The sequence below is a fragment of the Camarhynchus parvulus genome, chromosome Z (genome assembly GCF_901933205.1).
Source record: "Camarhynchus parvulus chromosome Z, STF_HiC, whole genome shotgun sequence".
In the NCBI taxonomy this organism is placed as follows: Eukaryota; Metazoa; Chordata; class Aves; order Passeriformes; family Thraupidae; genus Camarhynchus; species Camarhynchus parvulus.
In genome coordinates, this window is record NC_044601.1 from 65,659,778 (window position 1) to 65,683,642 (window position 23,865).

Here is a 23,865-nt window from a genome sequence, read left to right on the forward strand (position 1 = left end):
AGGCACCTGGCTCTGGGTGTCTCTGCTCAACCAGGGGGTTTGAGCTGCTGTCCTCCAGAGGTCCCCTTATTCTTGCAGTTGGAGTAATGCTGAGTGAAAACTGTCACATTCATTAATATAATGAAAGTGGAATAGTCAGTCTAACACCCTGATACAAATGGCACTTGGGATGATCACGTGAGAGACTTGCAACCTTTTTGTCTTGGTCTTAAGGATTTGAAATAATTGAGTTTATTAACTTGATATATTTATTATATATTAACATAAATAAGAATATAAATATCACCTATTTTCAGTATTAAATACATAAAAAATTTAATTTGTCCAAAGCAGGCTTGTTCTTCACTTACTCAGTTGTTAAGTCCTGGAGGGTAACACGAGTCAGGTTCCTCTGTAGAAATCTCTAGACCTTCAGTGCTCCTCAGGCTGCTCCTGGTGTAGAAGCTTTGTGCCAGCACCAGGGAGAGCCTTTTGTCCATGTTCTCTAGCATGGTGTGCTGGTTTAATTGATCTTGCAGGAGCTGAGTTAAAATTAATCAAATCTGTATTTAGCAAAAAGCTTTGAAAGGTTTTAAATATATTTATTTAAATGTGAGCTTGTACATACATTTTAAGTACAGCTAGGAAACCTATGATGCTAATGCAGGATGGCCTCATCTCACTTTCTAAGTGTCTATCACTCAATTTTTGAAATATTTTTGAATGTTTTAGATGTCTTTGTTACTAGTGTAAATTATTAATTATCATCTTTTATTCCTTATCTCCAGAGCAAACTGAAAAAGAAAATCTGCTACAAGGGCTACTGTTTTATTCAAAATGTTGTCTCTTGACTCTTCGAGGTGACAGGTTTAAATAAGTGAACAGAAAGCAAGTCTGCAAAACTTTTCAGTTAAACATTTTTTCTAGCTTAATGATGAAAGGGTTCTGTATGTGGTTGGTTCAAAAATTTGGTGTACAAAATGAGCCCTAAAAGAATCTCCTTTATCAGATCAGTAAGAACATATTGAAGGAATGTTTTTTTTAATAGCACAATTAGTTATGCAAAATGTAATGGTTGTGGCATTTATCAGTCAGCAAATACTTTGCCTCTTGTTGAGGATACTTGTGATCTCTCTTTGAAATTTAACTGTCATGGGATTAGTTTCTTGGATTGGAGAAGAATGCTTATGACAGATCTCTAAAAGCCTTTTCTATTGATACTGCATTATTACTCAATGAAACAGTCGAAGACAGGTGATTAACTGAAAAATATGACTGCTCCATTTTTTTTTTCCAAGAGCACTAAGAACGTAATCTTATGAAATCTTAAAATGAACACACAAGCTGCAAATTAAAATACCCAAAGGCAAATACAGCCCTGTCTTTAATGCTGCTTAGTTCTATAATTCTGAAGCAAGACTCTATCTTCTGTGCTGTGTTTGTCTAGATAAAAATCATACTAATAATTTTCTACCTTCTTGTTTAAAAGATCTTCTGTCTTGTATCTGCATGCATATCTGCAGTCTCACCATCTTTTTGTAATATAGCTGTGGTATGGCTCAAGTCATTGCTTAAATTACACATTCCAAACTGAAAATACATTTGCAGAACACATTAAGAGACATTTTTCTGCTTAACATGGACAGTATTTAACTGAGTCAAGATTATTCCTAAAAAAATGGATACCTAAGAATTATGAATTGTTTTATTTCTACTAGCACATTTTTTGTGTATTTATAATATATTTACTCTTCAGTTAATCTAAATATTTTAGGTTTTTTGAAATTGCTGGTAAAGTGAAGTTTACCAAGGGAAATTCAGTTGTTCATTCTGCCACCAATAACATCTCTTGTGTAGTTCAGTGATATTGGAAGGGAGCACTGCATTCTCCCCAGTTAATGAGTGAGCATTAGGGTGAGCAGCGTGGCAGACTGTTGATAGGAGGAGCAGTTGCCTTGTGCATTTGAAGAGAGAAGGCATATACAAGTTTTTGTTAATGCTACAGAAGTGTTCTAAATGCAGTCAGTTGAACTGAGAATGAAAGCGTAGTGACCAAGTGAAGCAATTCATTTTAGTACTGAAAAAAGGTATGACAGACTTTTTGGTGGATTTGAAATCCAGTTTCAAATTTGAAGTTGCAGTGATATTTCTTCAGTGTATTTCAAAATCATTGATAATTTTTGACCGTACCGAACTCAAAAGACTTTTGAAAGAGCGTTGAACTCATCTTTGGTGTTCAGTGACTTTGAAAGGTTGTTTGTAGGATTATGAGTCTTACTTTTTCTTTGTTATATTAGTTGTATGTTAAATTTACCATATTTCATGACAATGCAAAACACACATGGCACTGCTTTAAGTATTAATGTTTAAATTTGCTAACAAATTATAAAGGTGTTAAGAATTAGTAGTATCTATTATATAAACTGTGCATTTAATATCTACTGATCAGTTTCAGTATTGGTACAGTATTTGTGAATATACTCCACTTGTTTAAAAATCAAAAAAGATTGAATTTTAAATCAGCTTTGCTTCTTTAAAACAGTAACTTTCAGTTAACAGCTGAAGATAAAAAATCTACTGTTACAAACCTTACAGAAAACTTTCTAGGAGCTGCTTGCTATCTTCTTAATAATTATATTTTTCTAATATTTGCACCAAGAACTTTTATTATGCACAGTGTTTGCCTTTCCTTCTTCTACAGGTAAACTGTTTCACATTGACTTTGGTTATATTTTGGGCCGGGACCCCAAGCCCCTTCCTCCTCCGATGAAGCTGAACAAGGAGATGGTGGAAGGCATGGGAGGCACCCAGAGTGAGCAGTACCAGGAGTTCCGCAAGCAGTGCTACACAGCCTTTCTCCACCTCCGCAGGTAACAGCCCGGGCTTATGGCACAACCCTTGAGAGCCGCCCTAAAGCAGGAGAGGACACCCGTAAATGAATTGGTGAAATGTTTATGTTGAAAATTCAAAGCTTGTTTAAATGAGAACACAAGAATTTGTATGAAACAAAGGAATGAAAACATCACAGTGTTGGTGTAATGTGGAGAGTGAATATAATTGTTCAAATTAAAGACCTCAGTTTTGCTTGTTTAATAACTTAAAGACTTCATTTCATAACTCAAGTGGGATATTAAATTATATTTCTTTTTGGGTATGTTTTTGCCCTTAAGCTTCTTTTCCTCTGATTATTGATGATCAAGGAACTGTCATTTTCATTTAAGTCATTACTCATTTGCTGCTTGATTCTCCTCCAGTTTAAATTAGTGATGATCAAATTCTTTGGCTTGAAGATGACACACACATATGCTTAGTTCAGTTCAACTCCTGTGGGACAAAAATTGGCAACTTGTAGTGACAATCAGGCATGTTAGAAATTTCTTTAAATACCCAGCATTGTGGCAGCTAAAAACTCTTCAGACTCTGGTGTCTAGGAACCAACAGATCTTTCTTTTACATTTAGAATCAGCTTCATTCTTTTGCAGTGACTATATTACTTACCCATTAACTTTCTGAGCCAAATAGCTCATTTTTGTTCTGTTTGAACAGAGGACAGGTAAGCACTCGTGGTCTGTCCAGGGATTTAGCACATCTTCAATGAAGAGGAAAGATTTTCATTTTAATATCAAAGATTACCTAATGGAAACTTTCAAGTATGTGTAAGAAATTGTTAATATGGTAAGCTGATGTGAAAAGTACCTGGAATATGGAAAGCAGCCAGTGTTACAAAATAAAATGATGCATGTAGTTCTTCAGTTGATAAAAGGAGGAGGATTAGTTGGTCTAGGAACTGAAATTATTAGGGTTAAAAAGCCATTCAGCAACTTGAAAAAATAGTGACATGTTGTCAACAAGCAATATTTGTGGCTTTAGAGAACAGTCCAATTTCTGACCTTTGCTTAAAGCTGTTTTGTAATGCTGTATCTATTTGTCATCTACTTGAGTTTGGTTGGTTTTGTTTAAGCCTAGCTGTTTCAGTGGAAAATCTGTTGTGTCAATGAAGGATTATTCATTGAATTAATTTATGTAATGATTTGCTACAAAGATCATCGTTAAATGTGTAGCATAATGGTAATTTGGTTATACAACTAAACTGTAAATCAAGATGGTTTTATTTTTAATGTCTGGAATTGTAGTTGTAATTATAGTATCGCCAATATTTGCTCACTTTATTGGAAAATATTTTTACATGGTTCTAGATAAATACCCTTAAGGCTTTCAACATCAATACTGTATGATAATATTAAAATTACTGCAACTATTATTTTAAGCAGCTAGAACTAAAAATAATTAAGATTACTTGTTGAAAATGAATAATTGGTTGTGGAACACTTTAGTTCTAGCAGTTCTGCATATTGACAGAAACCCATTCACAGACAGATTTTCTGGCCAAGTAGTGTGAAATCATAACCTCTGATAGCTAAGACAAAGTGCAAACTCTGTCATCTCCATCAGATTATGCTTTATTTTAGTTCTTTATTTCACTGAGGAATAACCAATTCTCTACATATTTCAGGTACTGTATCTTGGTGTATCAGGATTCCTGGTGGAATGGATATTGCATAATGAAAAAAAAATACAAGGAATTTTAAAGTTACTAGTGAAGGAATAGTTTTGTCCATTGTTTCTGGTTGTAAGCAGTTTGGCATATGATCCTTATTGTATGTTCTTTAGTTAGTTTGGGGATTTTCTTAGGGAGTAGGAATAAGGAGATGCTTTCTGCTTTCTTAGTAATAGTGTAATCAGTCAAGTGTCTTTGTCAGCAGTGCTGTAGTGAAGGAGCAGCTGCTGCGCCGTGAATGTGTTGCAGGGCAAATTGTGGCTGTCAGCGCGACTTATGCTGTAGCAGCCTCTTATGCTTTCGTTATACATGTTGAGCCTGTTTAAAGATGTTTAAATCCTGCTTCATGTCAGCATTTCCTTTCCATCAAGAATTTCCTGCTTACACATCTTCAGCAGGTTCCATAGTATCACAAAATGATTCATGAGTCCCACCTCCCTGCTCATGGAGTGTCAGAGAGCATCCCGGAGCACATAGCACAGGGTTATGTTCTGAGTGTTCTGGAGTATCTCCACTGGGGGAGACTCTGCACCCTCTCTGGGCAATTTGTGTCAGCAAAGTGTCAGTCAGACCATTTCAGATTTTTTTTTTTTTCAGAGTGAAAACTGCTCTGCATTATTTTGTTCCTTCCAAGTAAGGGTTTCCCCTGCGTTAATCCTATGAGAAGGTGTTCAGTTTGAGTTACTGGGCATAGGTAAGGGCAGAGGAGTAGGAAGTAAGTTGGAGTAGGGACAGAAGCTGTAGTTTAGGGTGAGATTTCTTTCTCTGTGTGGGTGGGGTTGTCCAGTTGGCTGGAGTAGTAAATTTTCCCCAGTCTGTTCTCAGTTTAGTGACTGATGCTGCAGTCCAGGTCTGAATGGAAACACTGTGCAATAAGTGGAAAGCTGTGATGGCCCTTGGGAAGTGCTGCTCCTTTGGAAAGATTGTAGTGCAGTGTCTGGATAGTGTTCTAAAAGCTGGGATTAGATGGTGAAGAGAGAAGAACAGAAGTGAACCTGGATAGGATCAGGTCCATATTCACTGAGTTTGGACTTCAAGGAAATACTTTGGTAGGAATAAATGCCGTAATTTATTACAGCTAACTGTGACATGACAATGATTCGGGAGTATTCATGCTCTTGAGAAGATAATTTTGTAATGTGGAGTCCCATCTTCCACTGAAAGAAAGGTAGTATCCTTAAGGCATCTTAAACTTAGGAATTTTGACTTACTGACTAAAGTCAGCAGGTCCTTAGTTTGGGACTGCAGATAACTGTATACCTCCCTGTCCTTGTCTTAGTGGATGTCTGTAGCTTTATATTTGGTAGAGTATTGCAAAGCCAACACCCTAAATATTTGATTGGTTTAGGACATCTATATGCAAAGGGTCTGGCAAATATTGAAAAAATAAATAAAAGAATGCTTAGGATCAAGCAGATGTTTGAGATGTTAACTACTTGAAAACACAAGTTACTGGTCTCAGAAAACATAGTAATGAGAATTTGACCTTTTGTCTGATGTGGGTTCATTTCTTGATCTATGAGACCTTTCCTATGTAGAAGTAGAATTTTCGTGTTGAATTTCTTTAACAGTACTCCATGTTCAAAACAGAAGTTAATCAACCTTCAGTGCAGCTGAATCCTCATTGATTTTGTAAATTAATTTGTACTGAGCTTGAAGAAAGCAAAGAGTAATGTGAGAAGGATTTAGGTTTCAGTTTAGGTACTTCCTTAAACCTCCTTAAAACTAGGAAAACCTGGCTCAGATTTTGTTCTGGCTGTGAATGGATGTCAGCCATTCCAGAGGCCTTTGTAATGTAGATGTCAAAGATGAGTGATATACCTTGCTTGACAAAGGTGTTGGTTTTTTCACAAGTCAGGCTCCAAACTCAGGTGATTCAGCAAAATCTCTCCTCTCAGATGAATTTGGGCTGTCAATTCCCCAGCTGTAAACTTCATGGCATGTTTGCCAAAGAAGTTGCCTGTAAGGATTGCAGTTGATTGCTGAGTTATAGAAATGTTGGGGTGAGGGGCAGAGGACAGATCTGCAGATACTATAGTGAGCAATTCTTCCTTAATTTTTCGGGGTTTTTTCCGCTCCATACTCCCCCTGCAGATTACCTCTTCTTGCTTTTTTTCCCCCCTCTGCAAATGAGTATCTTCGGGTGATCTTATTCTTCAAGAATCAGAAGACTTCATTGTATGGAACAGAACTGTCTCTTTACTGGCATCTAACAATGATCCCTAGACCTTTAAAATCTTTTTTTTGCAAGCCTCCATCACATAAATAGCTCCAATAACCTGTAGTGCTTATAAGCTCTTATCCTCTATATGGCTGAAGAGCGAAAGGGACTATGACAGTTTGGATTCTGTGTCAGTTTGAAGGGAGTACTACTGACAGAAGGTACCAGTAATCTAGGAGGAGGCTTCAGAGCATGTACCTGTAACATTTAAGCATGTTTAAAAGGAAATCTGCTAGTTTCAGGGAAGTAGAAGAAAAATTTATTAAAATCTGTGGTGTCTGTTCCTAGCAGCAGAGCAACCTGACTGCCATATTTCTTAGCCAGACCTGAAACAAAGTGGTAGGGTTATCTTTCCTTCTTTTCTTTTAATTTGCCATAAAAGTAATTTTCCTGACTCTAGCTCCTTGCCCTTAGGGAAGTGAAGTAAAACTTCTGAAAGAAATAAGGCACTGTGGATTTCTAGCCAAACAGTTGATTTTAATGCTTTTCTTATGTCTTAAAACTTATGTTGGGATGTGTTAGGTAGTGTTAGTTCCAGATAATAATGAAGTGTCATGTGGTTTTGTTGGAACTAAGTTCTTCTAGAGAGATGTCTTTTTTGAGCAGTATTTACTTTGTAAAATACAGCTATGAAGCAGACGTTTTGTTTAGCTGAAATACTTTGCACTCCTTGCTGTTGTCAGCTGATATATATATTCAGCAGCTTCCTAATAAACAAGTTTTGCTGCTAAGAATTCGTTTCCTCTCAACTGTGAAGCTCCTGGTTCTCTTAGCAAAGCAATATTTCAAATGGTGAAGTCAGTAACATATTTTGTCTCTTAAAGGGAGTTAGATCTTTTTGCAGAGGAAGGGGAGTTCCAGTTTGTGCTGAACAGCTTGAAAGTTATCCTCTAAAAAAGAAGCTGACAGTTAATTTTCTGCAAGGGCAAAATGGTGTTCTTTAAAAAAAAATACTCATGAGTGTTTCCAAAACCATTTTAAAGCTGAAAATTGTTCTCTGATTTGTCTTCTAATGGTTATAGATGACATTTGTATTTGTACTTCCTAAGTGTACTGTGCTGCCACTATTACTGGAGCTTAACTGAGGAACTGAAGACTTGGATCTGGTTAAATATTTAACTCATTATGTCAAAAGCCCTTGCAGTGATTGGAAAAATAATTTTTTGTACTTATGAAGACTTCATCTGTTTGAATAAATATCATGCTGCTGTATCACTTAGTAATAAAAATAACCTTTGCATCAGTATTCTAGCGTATGTTTATCCTGAAAGAGGTATAAGATGGCATTATAACTTAAAATACATGAAGTCATAGTTTATATTTCATGTGTCTGTGAGTAAATGTTCTGATGATTTTAGAAAACTAACAAAATCAGAGCATTTTATTCCATTTTGGCAGTTTAAGAGATTTTGAAGGTTAAACTTTGATAGTGTATGTCTGTCAGTAGCTTGTGTTTTTTAACATAAATACTTTCAATTAGTATTAAAAATGGATTTCTGAAGCATTAACAGTTCTTTGTAAGATGATGATGAGTTCTTAAATTGTTTACAAAATGTCTTTTGTACAGTTTACAACATCTTTTACCTAATTTGCTTTTCTGCTTAGGTATTCCAACTTGATCTTGAATTTATTTTCCCTCATGGTGGATGCCAACATTCCAGATATTGCTCTTGAACCTGACAAGACTGTAAAAAAGGTAATTGTGAAGCTTTCATTGTCTTTCAGTGACCCAGGACATCTCATTATGAAATTTTCAGTCACTTGTGATGATGACTTATTTGTCTCTCACCTAAAAATACTTGCTCCTGTTTTATCAGCTTTGAGCAATTTCTTTCTTCACTGAAGTTAAAGATAGGAGAGTGTGCTTGGAGAACACTTAGCACATGTGCCTATGAATACAGAATGCCTTTTCATCATCCCTGTAATGCTGCACACTCTGCTCTAGCACTCTGTTCCAATGGGTACTTTAGCTAAAAACAGTGTTTCCACCTTATCAAACTTAAAAGTGAAGCAGTCAACACTGACTGTATCATGAAAGATTGTCCCAGCTAGTCTAGAAACCTTTAAGACATGGATGGTTTTATAAAAGCTGTCTTCTAGTTATAAAACCAGTATACTGAAGATCTGAAACCAGTAGGCTGGTATATCTTCATGAACAAGAAAATTTTGTTTATTGGGAAGGCAGACTTTTGTCCCGTAATTCTAACTTTGTCCTTTATACCAGCTCAAGTCATTCTTCTCCATTTAGTGTTGAAGCAATAGTTGACATGAAAAATACAGGATACATCTCCATCTGGATTTCATTACACTTACATTTTAGACAAATGTTGGGGTTTTTATAATCTGATTTATAGTGAAGGGCTATCTGTTTTAATTCTCCAAAAGACTTTGTGGAGCCTGTGTGTCCAATGGAAATTAGTTCACTGCAACTTTTATTCAAGCTGTGTATTGTTTCTCAGATAGGCTGTTCTTCACTGTTTTCAAGAACTTACGATAGCTGAGATTCAGAATCTTCAAATAAATATTTCATGTACTAATATAATTTCCTTAAAGAAAACTAAATTGTGACTTGCACAGATTTTTCCTTTTCTCTTCAAGGATCCAGGCATTTCTATTTAGAGTTTCTTGGTTTCAAATCAATACAAAGAGTTCTTGCAGCTGTTCAGTTTCATATCCAGGAAGCTAAGTTAGTCACAAGTGCTGTGTTTTGTGGTGAAGATGACAATCTTCCCTCCGCTCAACTGTTTTCCTGAGAAAATGACAGCAAATTATTTCTTCTTATCAATACTTGAACCTCACCTCTGTCCCTAAATGCCCTAAAGATTGAGTAGGTTACTTACATAGAACATGGGAGATAAAAGCCTAAAGTAGGCAACTGAAATGGTTCAATACCTTCCAAGTTCTGGAAGTAACTACACTTTTGTAGAGACATCTTCTTTGCAAGGAAGAGACCCTTCCCAACAGTATGCAAGTCCTGTCTTAAGAATTTCATCTTTATAAAGAAAATGCGTTTGGCTCTGCCTGCCCTTTGGAAACGTGAGTGATACATTAAGGAGGGGGAAGATCTTTTAGATTGCAAAGTCTACTAATAAATGCACCATAAATCTAGTAAAATTTGAAGTATGCATCAAAAGGTAGAATGGAGCTAATTTGGGGTAAGTTTGTTCTTGGCTGAGATGGTCATCAGGAGCTCAAACCAGTGGTTTCACTGAACTTCAGAAGTGCTGGTTTCTTTAATGTTTGCACAATAAGTTTGAGACTTATGACACATTTTAATCATACTCATTACTGGTCTAGGGTTCCCTGTCCTTTGATCACAGAATCCCAGAATGGCTTGGGCTGGAAGAGATTTTAAAGATGATCTTGTTCCATCCCCCTGCCATGAGCCACTTCCACTAGGACACTGCTTGTGTGACAGTGTTGTTCATCCTTTTCTTGAATCAGTTCTTGTGAGCTCTGATATTTTTTACTAAGAGTCTTCTTATACTTGCTGCTAATCAACATGCAATATCCTTGTTTCTTAATAGCATCTTGGTGTTGCATTTTTGGTGGAAAACACTCTAGAAACACTGTCCAAGGGTATATGCTTTCAGTAATTAATGATAATATGATGTTGGGTTCTGTGAAATACTTGTAAAGAATGGTTTTAATATAGCAATAGTTGAGTATTTCAGACTCTTCTAAAACTCTTTTACTCACTGTTAATTTCCAATATTTTACTGACTTAACAAATCAAGGTACAGAATTGAAAGCCAGAAAGTCTTTTCTACAGCTGAGAAGTATGTTACAGTTCACTTATGTACAATAACTAAAAATCAAGATTATGTGAAGCATAACAGTATTGCATACATCTGTAGATCATGCAAGGCAGCAAAATCTAAAAGGAAATTCAGAATCACGGAGCATTCTGGGTTGGAAAGGATCCACAGGGATTATGAAGTCCAGCTGTTAAGCGAGTGGTCCATGTGGGATCAAACCCACAACTGTGGCATTACCAGTGCACACTGACCACCTGAGCTCTGAATTAGATCCATGTGGTTACTTTTAAATTCCTTACAAATTACAAAGTAGAAATAACAGTGCTTTCATTGCATGAAAAGTACGTGAGCTTAGTTGTTCCGTGACAGATCACTGTTAGATTAAATGCAGCGATTAGTTACTAGGATCCGTAGCTCTGACAGTGGTGCAGCTCAGTGAACTGTGACTTTTGCCCTCATGGGAGATTGCAGGCTGTCCATTCACAGAGGCTTTAAAATGTGAAAGCAACTAGAACTGAAGCAGTAAGGCAGATGTTTCTGATAAGGAATGCAGATTGCTTTGAAAAGGAAAGATTCTACTTCCCTGGGTTCTTTTAAGTTATTTTAGATTGTGCTTGTTCTTTAAAAAAAAAACAACACACACAGTAAGGTATTGTCAGGAAGACAGCCAAATTGTTCAGCTCTCTCAAGTTTTGTTATCTTATATAAACTTTTGGGTTTTTCTGACAGCTCAGCTGTTTCTGAATCCTGTTGACAGTTTGGTCTTTTTGGTTCAAAGTTATCCTTTAAATACACTCCTTAAATTTGTGCAAAAATAATACAACATCCCAGGATCCCTAAAGAGTAGGTAAGCAGAGGAGCCTTCCATTAAGCAGTAGTTTGTTATTATGATCTGCTGGATGCTTATGACAATGTTCAAAGCTCCTGTGAAAGTAATTTTTTCTTTAGTTCTCAATTTTTCATTTTTCTATTTTACTTTAAAAATATTAACCAGAAAATAGCTTTAAATGGGCTAGGATCAGAATCATCTTACCCTGTTGTATAACAGTGAATAGGTTATTGTTGTTTGGTGCTTTTTTTAAATAATGTGCTAGAAAACTCGTTTGGAGTATTAAATACCCATTAGCCCATCTGAAATCAGTTATAAGCTTTGTTAGAACTAATGAAAAAAGTAACAATGCGCCTTGCTTCTCTTGGGGTGAGTGGCAAGTTGATTCAGTCATTTAACAAGGTAATACTGTACCTTGTTGTAGAAAAATTGAATAAATGCTTTCAGCATCTCGATTGATTTTTATTTTTTTTCCTTAAAGCTTTAACAAAAAATCTATATATATTTCAACAGACTCAAATTAGGTAAAGATCCATTTTGGACTGACCTGCAAAATTAAATTACCTTTGATGTGTGAGACAAGTCAATAGCCATTTCAGCCAGGGTATCACTTTCACAGAAGACAAAGTTGGAGATTTACAAATGTTCTGTTTTTAACAAGGTGTCTTGGTGAAGAGTAGAGGTGAAGTTCATAGCCAGCATTTTCCTCGTTGGTGCTGTAGTGGCAGCACTCGTGCTCACTTTTCTGTAGAGCCCTTCTTTTGCTTTAGGGGCCTGGAGCCAGTCAGGCTCTGGGTTTACAGGCAACAAGGTAGGTTACTGTATTTCAATTAATCTGAATACTAGTTTGATGATTAAACTGCAAAGAGAGTAACTTCCTTTTTTGTAACACAAAGGAATGCTTACTGAAGTAGTATATATATTGTATATCTTGTAATGCCTGTTGAAATACTACACTGCAATTATTTTGTCAAACAATTTGTTTGGCATAAAGATCTTTGATACTGGAACTGTTCAGTAGATGTAGCTATACTGCTGTTATAAAGTAGACACGAATCATTCTAAAGGTTATTGATAAAGAAGGACTTTTCTTTAATGGCCACAATTTTGCTTCCTCCAAGTGAAAGCATTGCAATGTTAGATGGCAGCTGAACTCCCAGTCTAATCTTTGTCTTTGTCTGTCACAAAGGGACATCCTGTCCCACCAGTAGGCAGGAAGGTGCTTTGCAGGAAGTGTCTGTCTGCTCGTTACAGAAGGGTGTAAAAACTGCATTCAGAAATAATTTTTGTGTTCCCCTTTTCTAAACTTTCAACAGATAATCTGTGTGGCCTTAGAGCCAGAATGGAAGTTTGATTTTAGTAATCATGCACATATTCTAAATAAAACTAAAATTTGCATCTGCCATATGGTAGTGATGGCTAGAATAAACTAAGTTGAAATAAAATGAAGAACGCTACTTTTATTTTCCATGTCTTGATTTGTTGTATTGTCTCTTGTCATTTCCTGTAGTGTATAAGTGTTTGATAATGGGATGCTCATTAGTGAGAGTAGTTAAGAGATGTTGGAAGAAATTTCTTACTTTTAGTCATAGAAGGAAATCAGGTAAGATCATAAGGAAACTTCAGTGAAACATGTCCTCTTCTGTGAGGCCTTGGATGAATTGATTTGTGGTTGCTTTTTTTTAAGAATTTGATACTGATATGTTGAATGAGACTTTCTAGAAAAATCTGAGTGTGGAAAATATTCCTAAAAACTATATTACTAACCTGAGGAACAACGGCAGAATGTTTTGGGGTTTTTTTTCCCAAATTACCCTCTACCATCTAATAACAGTGGGACATCCCAGGGAGCCCCTTGACAGAATGCAATTGTGTAATCAAGCTTAAAATCTAACAGAAGGTATATTGTCGAAGTTTTGTTTCTGTCCAAAAGTTATGAAATGTCTTGGGAGAAACACAAATGGAGTGAAGGCAAAATTGGAACCAGTAGCTTATGTCATATACAACATTCTGTAAAATAAGTATAGACTGCACCTCATTTACACGGTTTATTGGCACATGATGGTGTAAACACATCTGGGTGCTCTGTTCCTGTCCTCCCTGAAGGAGATTTAACAATCTTGTACAAAAGAGAGCAAACTACTCATTTACTTAACAGAGAAAGATGGCAATGAGGATAATTTTTTCCTACTAGCATGAAAAGAAACAGAAACTCCTTATGGCTTCACCTGAATATACAGATTTAGAGCACATCAGAATTTGGCAGTATGTTCTTACTTGCTTTGCATAGCATTTGTGTTTTCAGACATTAAATCAGTGCTGACCTTAATCATGCATTCTCACAGTTAAAATTGGACTGAAAGTAAGTGAGTCAGCATTGACCTGAAAACAAACAAAGCTCTGTTTGAAGTTTCACAACTGTTCTTGAAGATCATATTGGAAAACTGGTTTATGAACCAGCTGTCTGCTTGCAGTGAGTATACACAGTATCACTCAGTGACTTTACCAGGTATTTATAGAAAAATAGGTTAGGACTTCCCAGTTGGAAGAAAACCTTGTTGTACTGACTCACTTCCCTCACTCTGGTATTGATCACCTCTTTCCCCATAGGAAAACCTGGAAAACAGGGATTACCAACTGCACAAAATTTGTCTCCACCCTCAAACCTGGAGAAACGCTTTTCAGATTCTTGGTGTTTAGTTTCATAGTAAAAAGCTTGTCAGTTTTGACCAAAAAAAAGTAACTGCAAAGCTTAAAATGAGTTGTCTGTTTGATCCTTTCATCTTCTTTTGTCTTCTTCGTACTATTTATAATGAAAGTTGTCAGTATAGTGTGCTTCATCTCATGGTTCATGACACCATCTCCTACTGCCAATCTCTGATTTAGGCTTTTCTGAAAACCTGGCTCAAAAATGTCACAAAATGGCATTAAATTGAAAAGTAGCAGAGTATTCTCTTCAGTTTGTGTCTCCCTTTCTTTGGCCTCTGAGATAATTGCCTTTAAATTTTCCACTCTTCACATATGCTTTTCCATTTCTCAGATTTCAGGAAAAAGACTAGGCTGAAATCATTATATTGACTTGTCAATGCATAACTAATAATACAATGAAGATATCGCTGCACTCACTTTTTTCCCTGCCATTGCTCCTTGCTTTTCCATTTCCAGCACAGCTGCAGTGCTAATTGCTAATTGTTGGGCATTGTAAAATTAGCCAGTGCTATAAATTCTAAGTAGTAATGACTAAAATCTGGAGTCAATTATGTAGCCAGTTTTGCGTAAGGAAGAGGTGCACTATCACTCTTCACATGTAGCTAATGGATCCAGTATTGTCACCTCCTAACAAAAAAAGCTTTTTATTTTTCTAGTGGAAAGCCAGATGGTTTCTATCTGTCCTTCATAGCAGATTTGACCTTTAAATGAGAAATCATCAGGGACCAATGATTCATTGGCAGACAAAGGACTCAGCAGGCATTAAAGGACAGTGTCTAATTGACTCTGTTTCAGATGTCCATTGATTAAAGAAGGTGCTGCAAAGATGCTGTGTTATAGGCGAGGTTATTGTGAGCACAGAAGGCACAAATACCTGGCTCCCATAAGCAGGAGCTTAACTGCTGTTTGTGAAAGTAGCCCCATTCATTTTGGTACCACCTTTGGATAGACACAAAAAAGGATAAAATCATAAAAAAGAAAGTTGTTTGTCTGTGGGCTGTAATACTGAGAGCACCCTACACTGATGGGGGCTCACCCCCCTTGATGAGAAAATGATCAGTCTAATTTTTTTGGAAACTAGCAAAAAGAGAGAGCAGACATGTGTTTTTCCTTTAAATATGTCAAAGTAAATTATTTTTATTCTAGGGGTATAGAAGCTGAAGCAGAGGTGTGACTGGAGGTACAGATAGTTTCTGAGCTACCTTGTTTCTAAACCTGAGCTAATTGTTCAGTTTTTTTCCATCTGGCTTGTAGTGAAACTTACACTGCTTTCTTCCTCCCCTGTCAGCCAAAGGATAATTGAGAGTTAGTTCCCAAGTTAGTGAAATGGAAAGGACTTTCTAAGCTGGAGCTTGATAAGCCTTTTTAGGCAATGGATATCAAAACCAGCAGTATTTGTTAAAAGGTGGTACTAGGAAATCTTCCTAGAGGTTTATTAATGCCAGTAGGAAATTTACAGGAGAAGTAAAGTCACTTTTGCTTGATTAGAGTCTCTTTGTTTCAGCAGTATTTTCTTACTGCTCCAGGGAGGTTTATGCTTTGTGAAAGTGTCACATTGCCACTGAGCTGATTTTGCTTCGGCAGACGTTCCTCTCTCTGTCCATTTGGGTAATGACACTGCAGCTGCACACCCAGCTTTTTTGTTTCTAGGCTGTTGATTTTTCATGCATATTAATTAATTTCAAAATATTGAAAAAATACAGAAGTTGGAGTAAACACCAAAACATGAACCAAGTGTGAGAATACTCTTGTGCTCTTGTTGCTTTATATCAGTCTCTAGTTGATTGTAAGTTTTTGGCCAGTATGATGAAATTCTGAGCTGGAACAGTATCATCTTTGAGTACCATAGTGGCTGAAAACCCAATTCTCACTGAAGTTCAGTTTAGAGATATTCACTAACATCTTTCTTATCTTCTATTAAAAAAAAAAATGGAGAAGCCTACATGGGCTTATTTAGAAACCACATTTTATTAAAATTGAACCCCTGGAAACAAAGACTCTTGTCAGAATAGTCTCTCAAATGAAGTTTTTCATGCAAATAAAGCATCTGAATAGTTTGTAGTGTGCATTGTTTGGACTGTAAGCAACAGGAATAGCAGGAAAGTATTTACTGAAAAAGATGAAATGCGATAACGATTAAGCCAAGCACTTAGTGCCAATTTCTGCCGCATGAATATTGGATGCTGACTACTGTAATAATTACAAGGCAAAACAGTAAAAATATTTTTTTAAAAAATACATTTTTTCCTCCTTTTTTTTTGCTGTTAATTGTTCTTTGTCTCATTTTAGTAGTGCTTACATCCAGTGTATATTGTGAGGCATTGGAAAAGGACACTGACGTTTCTCTTTAAAGCAGCTGAAGTTGCAATGAGCAATCCCATGCTAGTGTGATAAAATTGTATAAAACATAAGCAGTGTTGCTGAATGTTGCTGGAAAAATAAACACTAAAGCACCCACTAGTCTTCAGAATGTCTGATTTATAATTTGTCTGAAAACTAAACAGGATTAACAAAGGGTTCTCATGTGTACATCTTACATGTCACCTTAAAATACATTACTACCACCAGTAATTCTGAAAAACAGAGCTATTAGTATCCATGAAATATGGATTTGGGAGCTGCCCTGAAGATTATAGAAGTTTCCACAGAATTTCTAGTTTGTCTTAACCTTGAGTGCTAAGTACCTAATCCATTTCTGGTAATGTTTTATGAGTGAGAAGATGCTTGCTAGTGAAAAATTACTGAGTTTAATATGGTAACTGTGGTCCATATTGTACAGTAAGTCTGATTTGAGGACAAAAAAAGTCCATACAAATCTGCGCTTTGGTGGAAGGGAGAGGGCAGCCTTGTGCTTTGAGAACAAAAGGTGAAAGTCCAAGTGAAAGTCTTGGAACCCTGCAGGGAAGTGCACTTACCCACAGTAGTACTACTCCCAGCTGTGTTTTCTTACTATTTCTCAATTCTGAGCCCATCACACTTCCAAACACAAAACAGCCAAAACAGTAGGTTAAACTTGGAGATTCATTCAACTGAATGAAAACCCAGGCCTGCCCATTTTCTCAGATCTTTTACTACCATTCTTAATAAGATTAGTAGTGTTTTCTTCAATATTTCATCTCTTCTTTTTGTCATCCGTTTTTTTTTTCTACTTTACACAACTCTGTGGGGCTTACTGTGAGTTTTCTAAGTTTTCTGTGAAATCAGCTTAATAGGACATCTTTGATGCTATTTTCTAAACAATACTTATTTTAGTTCTACTTGAAGACAATTCAAGGAAAAGAACAGAGTCTGAGTTTACAATCAATTAACACTGACTGTTATTCTGATAGCTGTTGTGCTCTTCCCCTGTGTGTTAGATTTTTGGGATAATCATGATGTGAAGTAGTTTTTCTTTTTTTTGTTGTTCCTGTAAAAGATTTTTCCCCTTCTCTGCCTTGTTATCTTGCTAAGTTCTCATCTTCAGTGTGATTCTGCTGCAAGTGATGATCCCCTTCTTTTTTCATTATCAACAGTTAAGCCACAAGTAAATTACACTTAAATGCTTGTGCCCACACCCTCACTCCCCCATATTTTCTTCTGAACTGTCTTTGGTATTCTTTTCCCCTTTTAACTTTTGTCATTTGAAAAACAGGAGCAGTATCAGGGTAACTGACAGAATTTCCTTACAAACTTCAATCGTCTCGTTGTAGATTTTAATACTAAACTATCCTCTGTTCAGGGGGGTAGGAAATGGACAACTTTAATTTTGTTTCAAGTTGAAAGTCAGTATCTTGATAGACTATTCTTATTTATTCAGCCTCCTAATCCTTGGAATATTCAAGTTCTCCTCTTGCGAGTTAATATTTCAAAAGAGTATTTGTATATCAAATGGAGTTTAATGTTTCATTTTCTGGAATCAAAGCAAAAGTTCAACTAGATTCATCAAGCTTCTTTTTTCTGTTTTATAAATCTTGAACTATAACAGTGCACTTGATTCAAGTATCAAAGTGGGAGCTCTAAGTCTTCAGGTGGAACCTCTTTGATGCCTTCATGATGGTCATCATTCATAAGTGTGTAGAATGAGATAATTGTATATCTCATCAGAATTTCACCCCCCAAATTCACCTCTGTTTTTAACACCATGCAAAAATCTCTTCCTGTTGACCTCATCTGTGAGAAACTGTCAGCTTTTAGAACTCATCCCATATAGGAACTCGAGAGATTTCAGATAAGAATTACTGTTGCTTTCCTACAGAAGCTATAAGTCAGTGTGTATTAATCTTGTTGCTGCTGTGGCAGCTCAAGAGGTAAATTGTAATTTTGTCTTGTTTCTTCTCATCTTGGTTTCAGCAATCAGGGCTTTAATGCAGGGCTGAAAAACTTTCAAGCAAAGACTCAATGCTGGGCATCATTTGATCCTTCTGTTAATTGCAAACTGATTGCTAGATCTAACCATGGGTGAATTTCTTTGCACATATATCAGTGTGCCCAGTGTGTTTTGTGGGAGGTGGATTTAATTAGTCATTCATTCTATAGAATGAAACTGCATCTTAATATAACTAACTGCAAAAATTCTGAGAAGGTCTTCTGTGAGCGAATTAGAAGATTGCCAAAGTATTTGATTACTAAACTTGTGGCAAAGAATGTTATGGTGATTTTTTTTTTTTTTTTTGAAAGTGGAGCTAGTGATTTTGATGAATTCTCATTAACATTACCTTTTTTTGTGAGCACTGAACTAGATCTGAAAGAAATCTCTGCTGTAATTTGGGGATGCATTTAAGCTTTTGCATAATTGCAAAAGCATGTGAGTAGTCCATTAAATTCCGTTGGATTCTACTGTGTGCGTCATTCACTGTCTAAAACTTCTGATGTGGGAGTTAATAAACTTCCTGCTCCTCTTGTTTGTTATGAAGATGAAAGTTCTTCATAACAAGAACTTCTTAGAATAATCTGCTGAATCTCTCACTAGTAACATGCTTAATTGAAAGTTTGAACTTTTTTGGCTTAATCCATTCTTTCATATTGATCAAACATTTTTATGAGAGGAAGTTGAGGAAAAACTACTTTATACTTACTTCAAACACATCAGCAACAGAGTTATAATGGTTATTTTGAATGAAGAAACTTTATGTTTATAGAACTCTTTTCCAACCTAAAGGATTCTACAATTCTATAATTTTTCCATACTGTGCTGGCTAGGTTAGGCTTTTTATTACAATGCTGAAGGGCACTATTTTGGAATATATTGCCTTTGAAAGGAACACAGAGTTATATGCTAACACTCAGCTGAAATCTTGGAGCATTTTTGCTGTCATAAAGAGGATTGTTGAGTATGTGGTGTTCTTGGTGCACAGAAAGCATACAAATGTGGACATGAAGGTAGTATCACCCCACAAATTCAACCTTATTGTGAAAATTGTTGAAATAATTTGGCTCACATTTTTGTCACCAGCTAAAAAATAGTGAATTCAGGGAAAATGTTTAGAAATACTTAACTCTGTCTTACAGTCACAGCCATGAGAAGGTTAAGAAACAAATCATTTGATATTTGCCTACATGAGAGATTTCTGATTGACGGCTCTTTAATATAAAAAGTTTTAATGAGCTCAACTGTTTGAGATGGAAATTGGACAAATTCAGATAGCAAATAAGTCACAGTTGTTAAACAGGACAATTAATCATTGAAACAACTTACCTAGGGTGTGAAACATTCTGACTTGGCATAAAGATAGGGTAAAAAAAGAGATTGTTTGATACCATTTTACCTAGTTCATTATGCAGGAGGCTGAAATACTTGAATATTATGGTCTCCACAAGAGCTTGAATTGTTTGAGATTTATCTTCATGAGAATAAAGCATATGACTACATGGCAGCAATAAATCTTCTACAACTAATGTGAATTTGCTGGGCAATTTAAATTCTGTTACCAGCACTACTTTGCCAGGTAACTAGTACTTTAAATGATGGCCATAGTGTTGCTTAGGCTGTGCTGGGATCTAGGCTTATCAGAAGATGTTTCAAGGAGGAAGAGGATAAAACCAGGCTCAGTGGAGTTCGGGCTGGGCTCCAGTATGTTAGGGGAATTTGGATCAGTTCTGAGCTATTTTCTTAGAATTAAGTCACTGAAAGGCATCTACTGCCTCTTCACAGATGTTCTTGGCATTGCCAAGACAGAAATTGGAAAATATAGGTATTGCTGTATTCTTAATTATTGTGCATTCAGAGCATTCAGAATTTTTAAATCAGGTACTAGTTGTAAGTACTAAACAGAATGTCCTACTGGTACAATGTTATTGTCAAAAGAAAAAACCATGTAAGGGGGGTAGCAGTGTCTCCAACCAAGTGTTCTCGGCCTGGGGATACAGTTAAAGAAATTCTCACTTACATACAGAGGTCAGTTTTGGCAGAGTTGATTTGCTGACACTTTCCTCCCATTCTGTATTCTTTACTTAACTCCCTATTCTTTACCTAACTCTGCTTAGAGTTTCTTAAAGACAAACGTTACCTGAAAGTAGGTTTAGAGTAACAAAGTGTTACGTATTTTCTAAAATTATTAGGATCATCCAGACTCTTCCAAATTTGTATTTAATAGGTGAAGTTCTGTGATTTTTCTCAAGCAGCATTTCATTCTCTAGTGAATACTGAATGTTACCTCTTTTTCTCATAGCATTTCAGTCCTGCTTAAACTTGTATTTCTGAGTGCATCTCTTGACTTTTTGACCTTCAGCTTTGAAATTACTGGTTTGAATTAAGGGATTGTTTCTAGCTTATTTAAATACTATTTTTTATTAGACGACTTTAAATAGCTGTTTTAAATAACATTGTACATTTCCAAGAATCTGCTGTAGCTTAGAAGTAAGAGAGAGATTCTCCACTAAACAGCCAAAATCACTGTGTCTGCTTCTGTATACATTGATAGAATAATGCATGTTTTTAACCACTGAACTAATTATAGCCATTTCTGCTCCCATTCCAGGTGCAGGACAAGTTTCGTTTGGACCTGTCTGATGAAGAAGCTGTCCATTACATGCAGAGTCTAATTGATGAGAGTGTCCATGCCCTCTTTGCAGCTGTTGTGGAGCAGATACACAAGTTTGCACAGGTGAGGTATTTATATATACTTTCTTCTCAGCTGCTGGGCTCTGTGGTAGCTGAGTAAGGCGAGAGGTTGTGGGTGGTAGGTTCATCACTGTGAGATGTTTTAATTCATTTTAGTACAAGATGAAACTGTTTTAGTCCTAAGGACTGGAGGACAAGCTTGTCGAGGTCCTGGGACTGGAGAACAAGCTTGTAGAGGTCCAATATAATATTTTGAAGCACCTTAGCAATCATGTAAGGTCTGGTGTCTGGGACAAGGCAACTTCTGATGCCCATCCAGGCTGGGCATGGCCAGCCCCAGAGCAGCCCTGCCCAGAAGGGCTTGGGGGTGCTGTGGGTGAGAGGCTGCACATGGCCCAGCCATGGCACTCACAGCCCAGAGAGCCAAACGTGTCCTGGGCTGCATCCAGAGCCCCGTGGGCAGCAGGGCAGGGAGGGGATTCTGCCCCTCTGCTCTGCTCTGCTGAGACCCACCTGGAGCACTGCATCCAGCCCTGGGCTCCCAACACAGGAGGGACAGGGACCTGCTGGAGAAGGTCCAGAGCACTTCAGAAGTTATCAGAGGGCTGGAGCACCTCCATTAGGGAGACAGTCTGAGAGAGCTGGGATTGTTCAGACTGGGGAAGGCTCCAAGAAGACCTTACAGCAGCCTTCTTGCTGGTGATCTGGGTTGACAATAGATTATTGCCTCTGTTATTTTTGTTATTACAATATACCCTCTATGAAGTGTTTAACCCAACATCTTTTACTCTGTGCGATATTACTACAATACACACTAAGACAATAAAAGACTTGATTCCCATGTTAAATGAAACTGTGTTTACAAAAGCATTTCTGCTTTGAATTTCCAATTCTTTTTTTTTTCTTAAAACCATCTGACATTTAGTTTGTGTTTATTAGGGATTTAAAATATTACACTGTTTTCCTTAAGTATTAGACCATGACAAGAAATGGAATTAAGAGAAAAAATTGAACTGCTCTGAAAAGCCAGTCATTATCCTGATTTTTAATTTATTTTTTCTTCAAAAGGCTAGTCAAATTCTGATATGAACTGTGGAGAACTATTCTAATGGCTATCCATTTTGCTAAAAAGCATCTGTTCTTTTCTTCCAACTTAGTTTTTATTTTGAAGAATTGCACTGTAGTGCAGGATGAGAAGAAATAATGTAATTTCCATTTACGTATATATTTAATTAAGGTGATGTTTTATGAGATGTGAAAGAAGGAAGTGTAATTATATGGAAATGATGCAAAATTTGTTGTCATTCACTATGGATTACTTTGAACTTTGGATGGAGGATGGTCATTTCATCAGACAAAGTGAAAAATGCCTGGCATCTGCCTTAGGGTCCAAATAAAAAAAAAAAAGCTATTAGAAATATTCAAGATTGAACTTTTAAGTTTGTCCAGTATGTGTGTAGACCTTTCTTTTCATTACATACTGACAGTCACCTTTTTTTAAGACATGCCTTCTTACTTCATTGGCCTTAGGTGACTGCCACACTCTCCCAGATAATTGTTACTGCATTTGTGAAAGTGTATTACAGGTTTGATTCTGGTGACCTTTTCTTTTTCCATTCAGGCTTGGTTTTGCTTGATCTTTCTTCAGTTCTTAGCCCTGCTTTTAAAATCACAGGACAGATTTGTTCAGAATATTTAAAAGTACCCAAGAATGTTATTCCAGGTTTCTGTGGGATGGGGCTCTGAGCAATCTGGTCTAGTGGAGGGTGTCCCTGCCTATGGCAGAGAGGCTGGGATTAGTTGATCTTTAAGGTCCCTTCAACCAAACCATTCTGTGGTTCTGCCTCCCAGGAATGGTGTTTTCTAAGCAAAACACTGATACACATTCCAGCAGGCACTGATTGCAACTTCCATTCATATTTTTGTGTGTTAATGTGCAAGCCCACTGCTGTATTATACTTTGGACACCAAATAAGCAGATGTGACAGCCACTAATGTAGGCCTGATACAGTTACCTAATTTTGTGGTTTTTACCTCTCCAGCTGGCCCATGCTGAATTTCATCACAGAGGTATTTTCCTGAGGCTCTGTGCAGTCTTTGTGCACTGCTGCAGAGTGTGCAACCTATGTGCTTTTAGCTCTCCTTTCTGCTTTGGGCATCTGGTGCCTAGAAAGAAAAACAAATGTCTTGATTTGCAAGTGCTACAGGCATCTCATGACTCCATGTGATGCTAGTTTTGGTGTTTCAGTTACTGCCTTTATTCGCACTGTAAAAAATTTAGGCTTGCAGGCTTTCTCCTGCAAAGATACTGGATTTCAAGTGTGAGGAGGAAGCAAAAAGAATAGACAAAGATTAATCAGCAGTTGACAAGTCCTAAGAATCTATGGCTTATTAATGTATTTTTTTTAATAGTTCAAAAAAAACCCAATGAAAAGTAAGTGTAATTAATGTCTATTCTCTATATTATGGGTGAAATGGGAGGCTTTTTAGCGATATTTATTACTTCATCAGTCAAAATCATTATCTTTCCTTTTTGTTTGAGGCAGTCTTAAGAATTTGCTGCTGTAGTCTTCATGGAGTCTGCAAATCGTTAAACAAATGAACAATTAATGGGTCGTGAATGCGTCGTAAAGGGATCATCTTACTCAATGGCCAATTGATGCTTTCCGTTCCTTCATCTATAATTGCATGGAATTGCCAGTGGCCTTGTTCTTCATAGTATTATAAGTTGTCTGGAAAAAACCCCAACACCACACAGGTGTTATTGACGCA

The 23,865-nt window shown here is 36.7% G+C and overlaps 1 protein-coding gene across 1 annotated transcript in view; it reads left to right on the forward strand.

Moving 5' to 3' along the window:
• The window catches only part of PIK3C3 (phosphatidylinositol 3-kinase catalytic subunit type 3), a 68,628-nt gene that overhangs the window by 40,969 nt on the left and 3,794 nt on the right, over nucleotides 1–23,865 (forward strand). Inside the window, exons 22-24 of the mRNA XM_030968362.1 lie at nucleotides 2,681–2,849; nucleotides 8,364–8,454; nucleotides 21,011–21,136. Of these exons, the coding sequence (XP_030824222.1) occupies nucleotides 2,681–2,849; nucleotides 8,364–8,454; nucleotides 21,011–21,136 (386 nt within the window). The remainder of the gene's footprint in view (nucleotides 1–2,680; nucleotides 2,850–8,363; nucleotides 8,455–21,010; nucleotides 21,137–23,865) is intronic.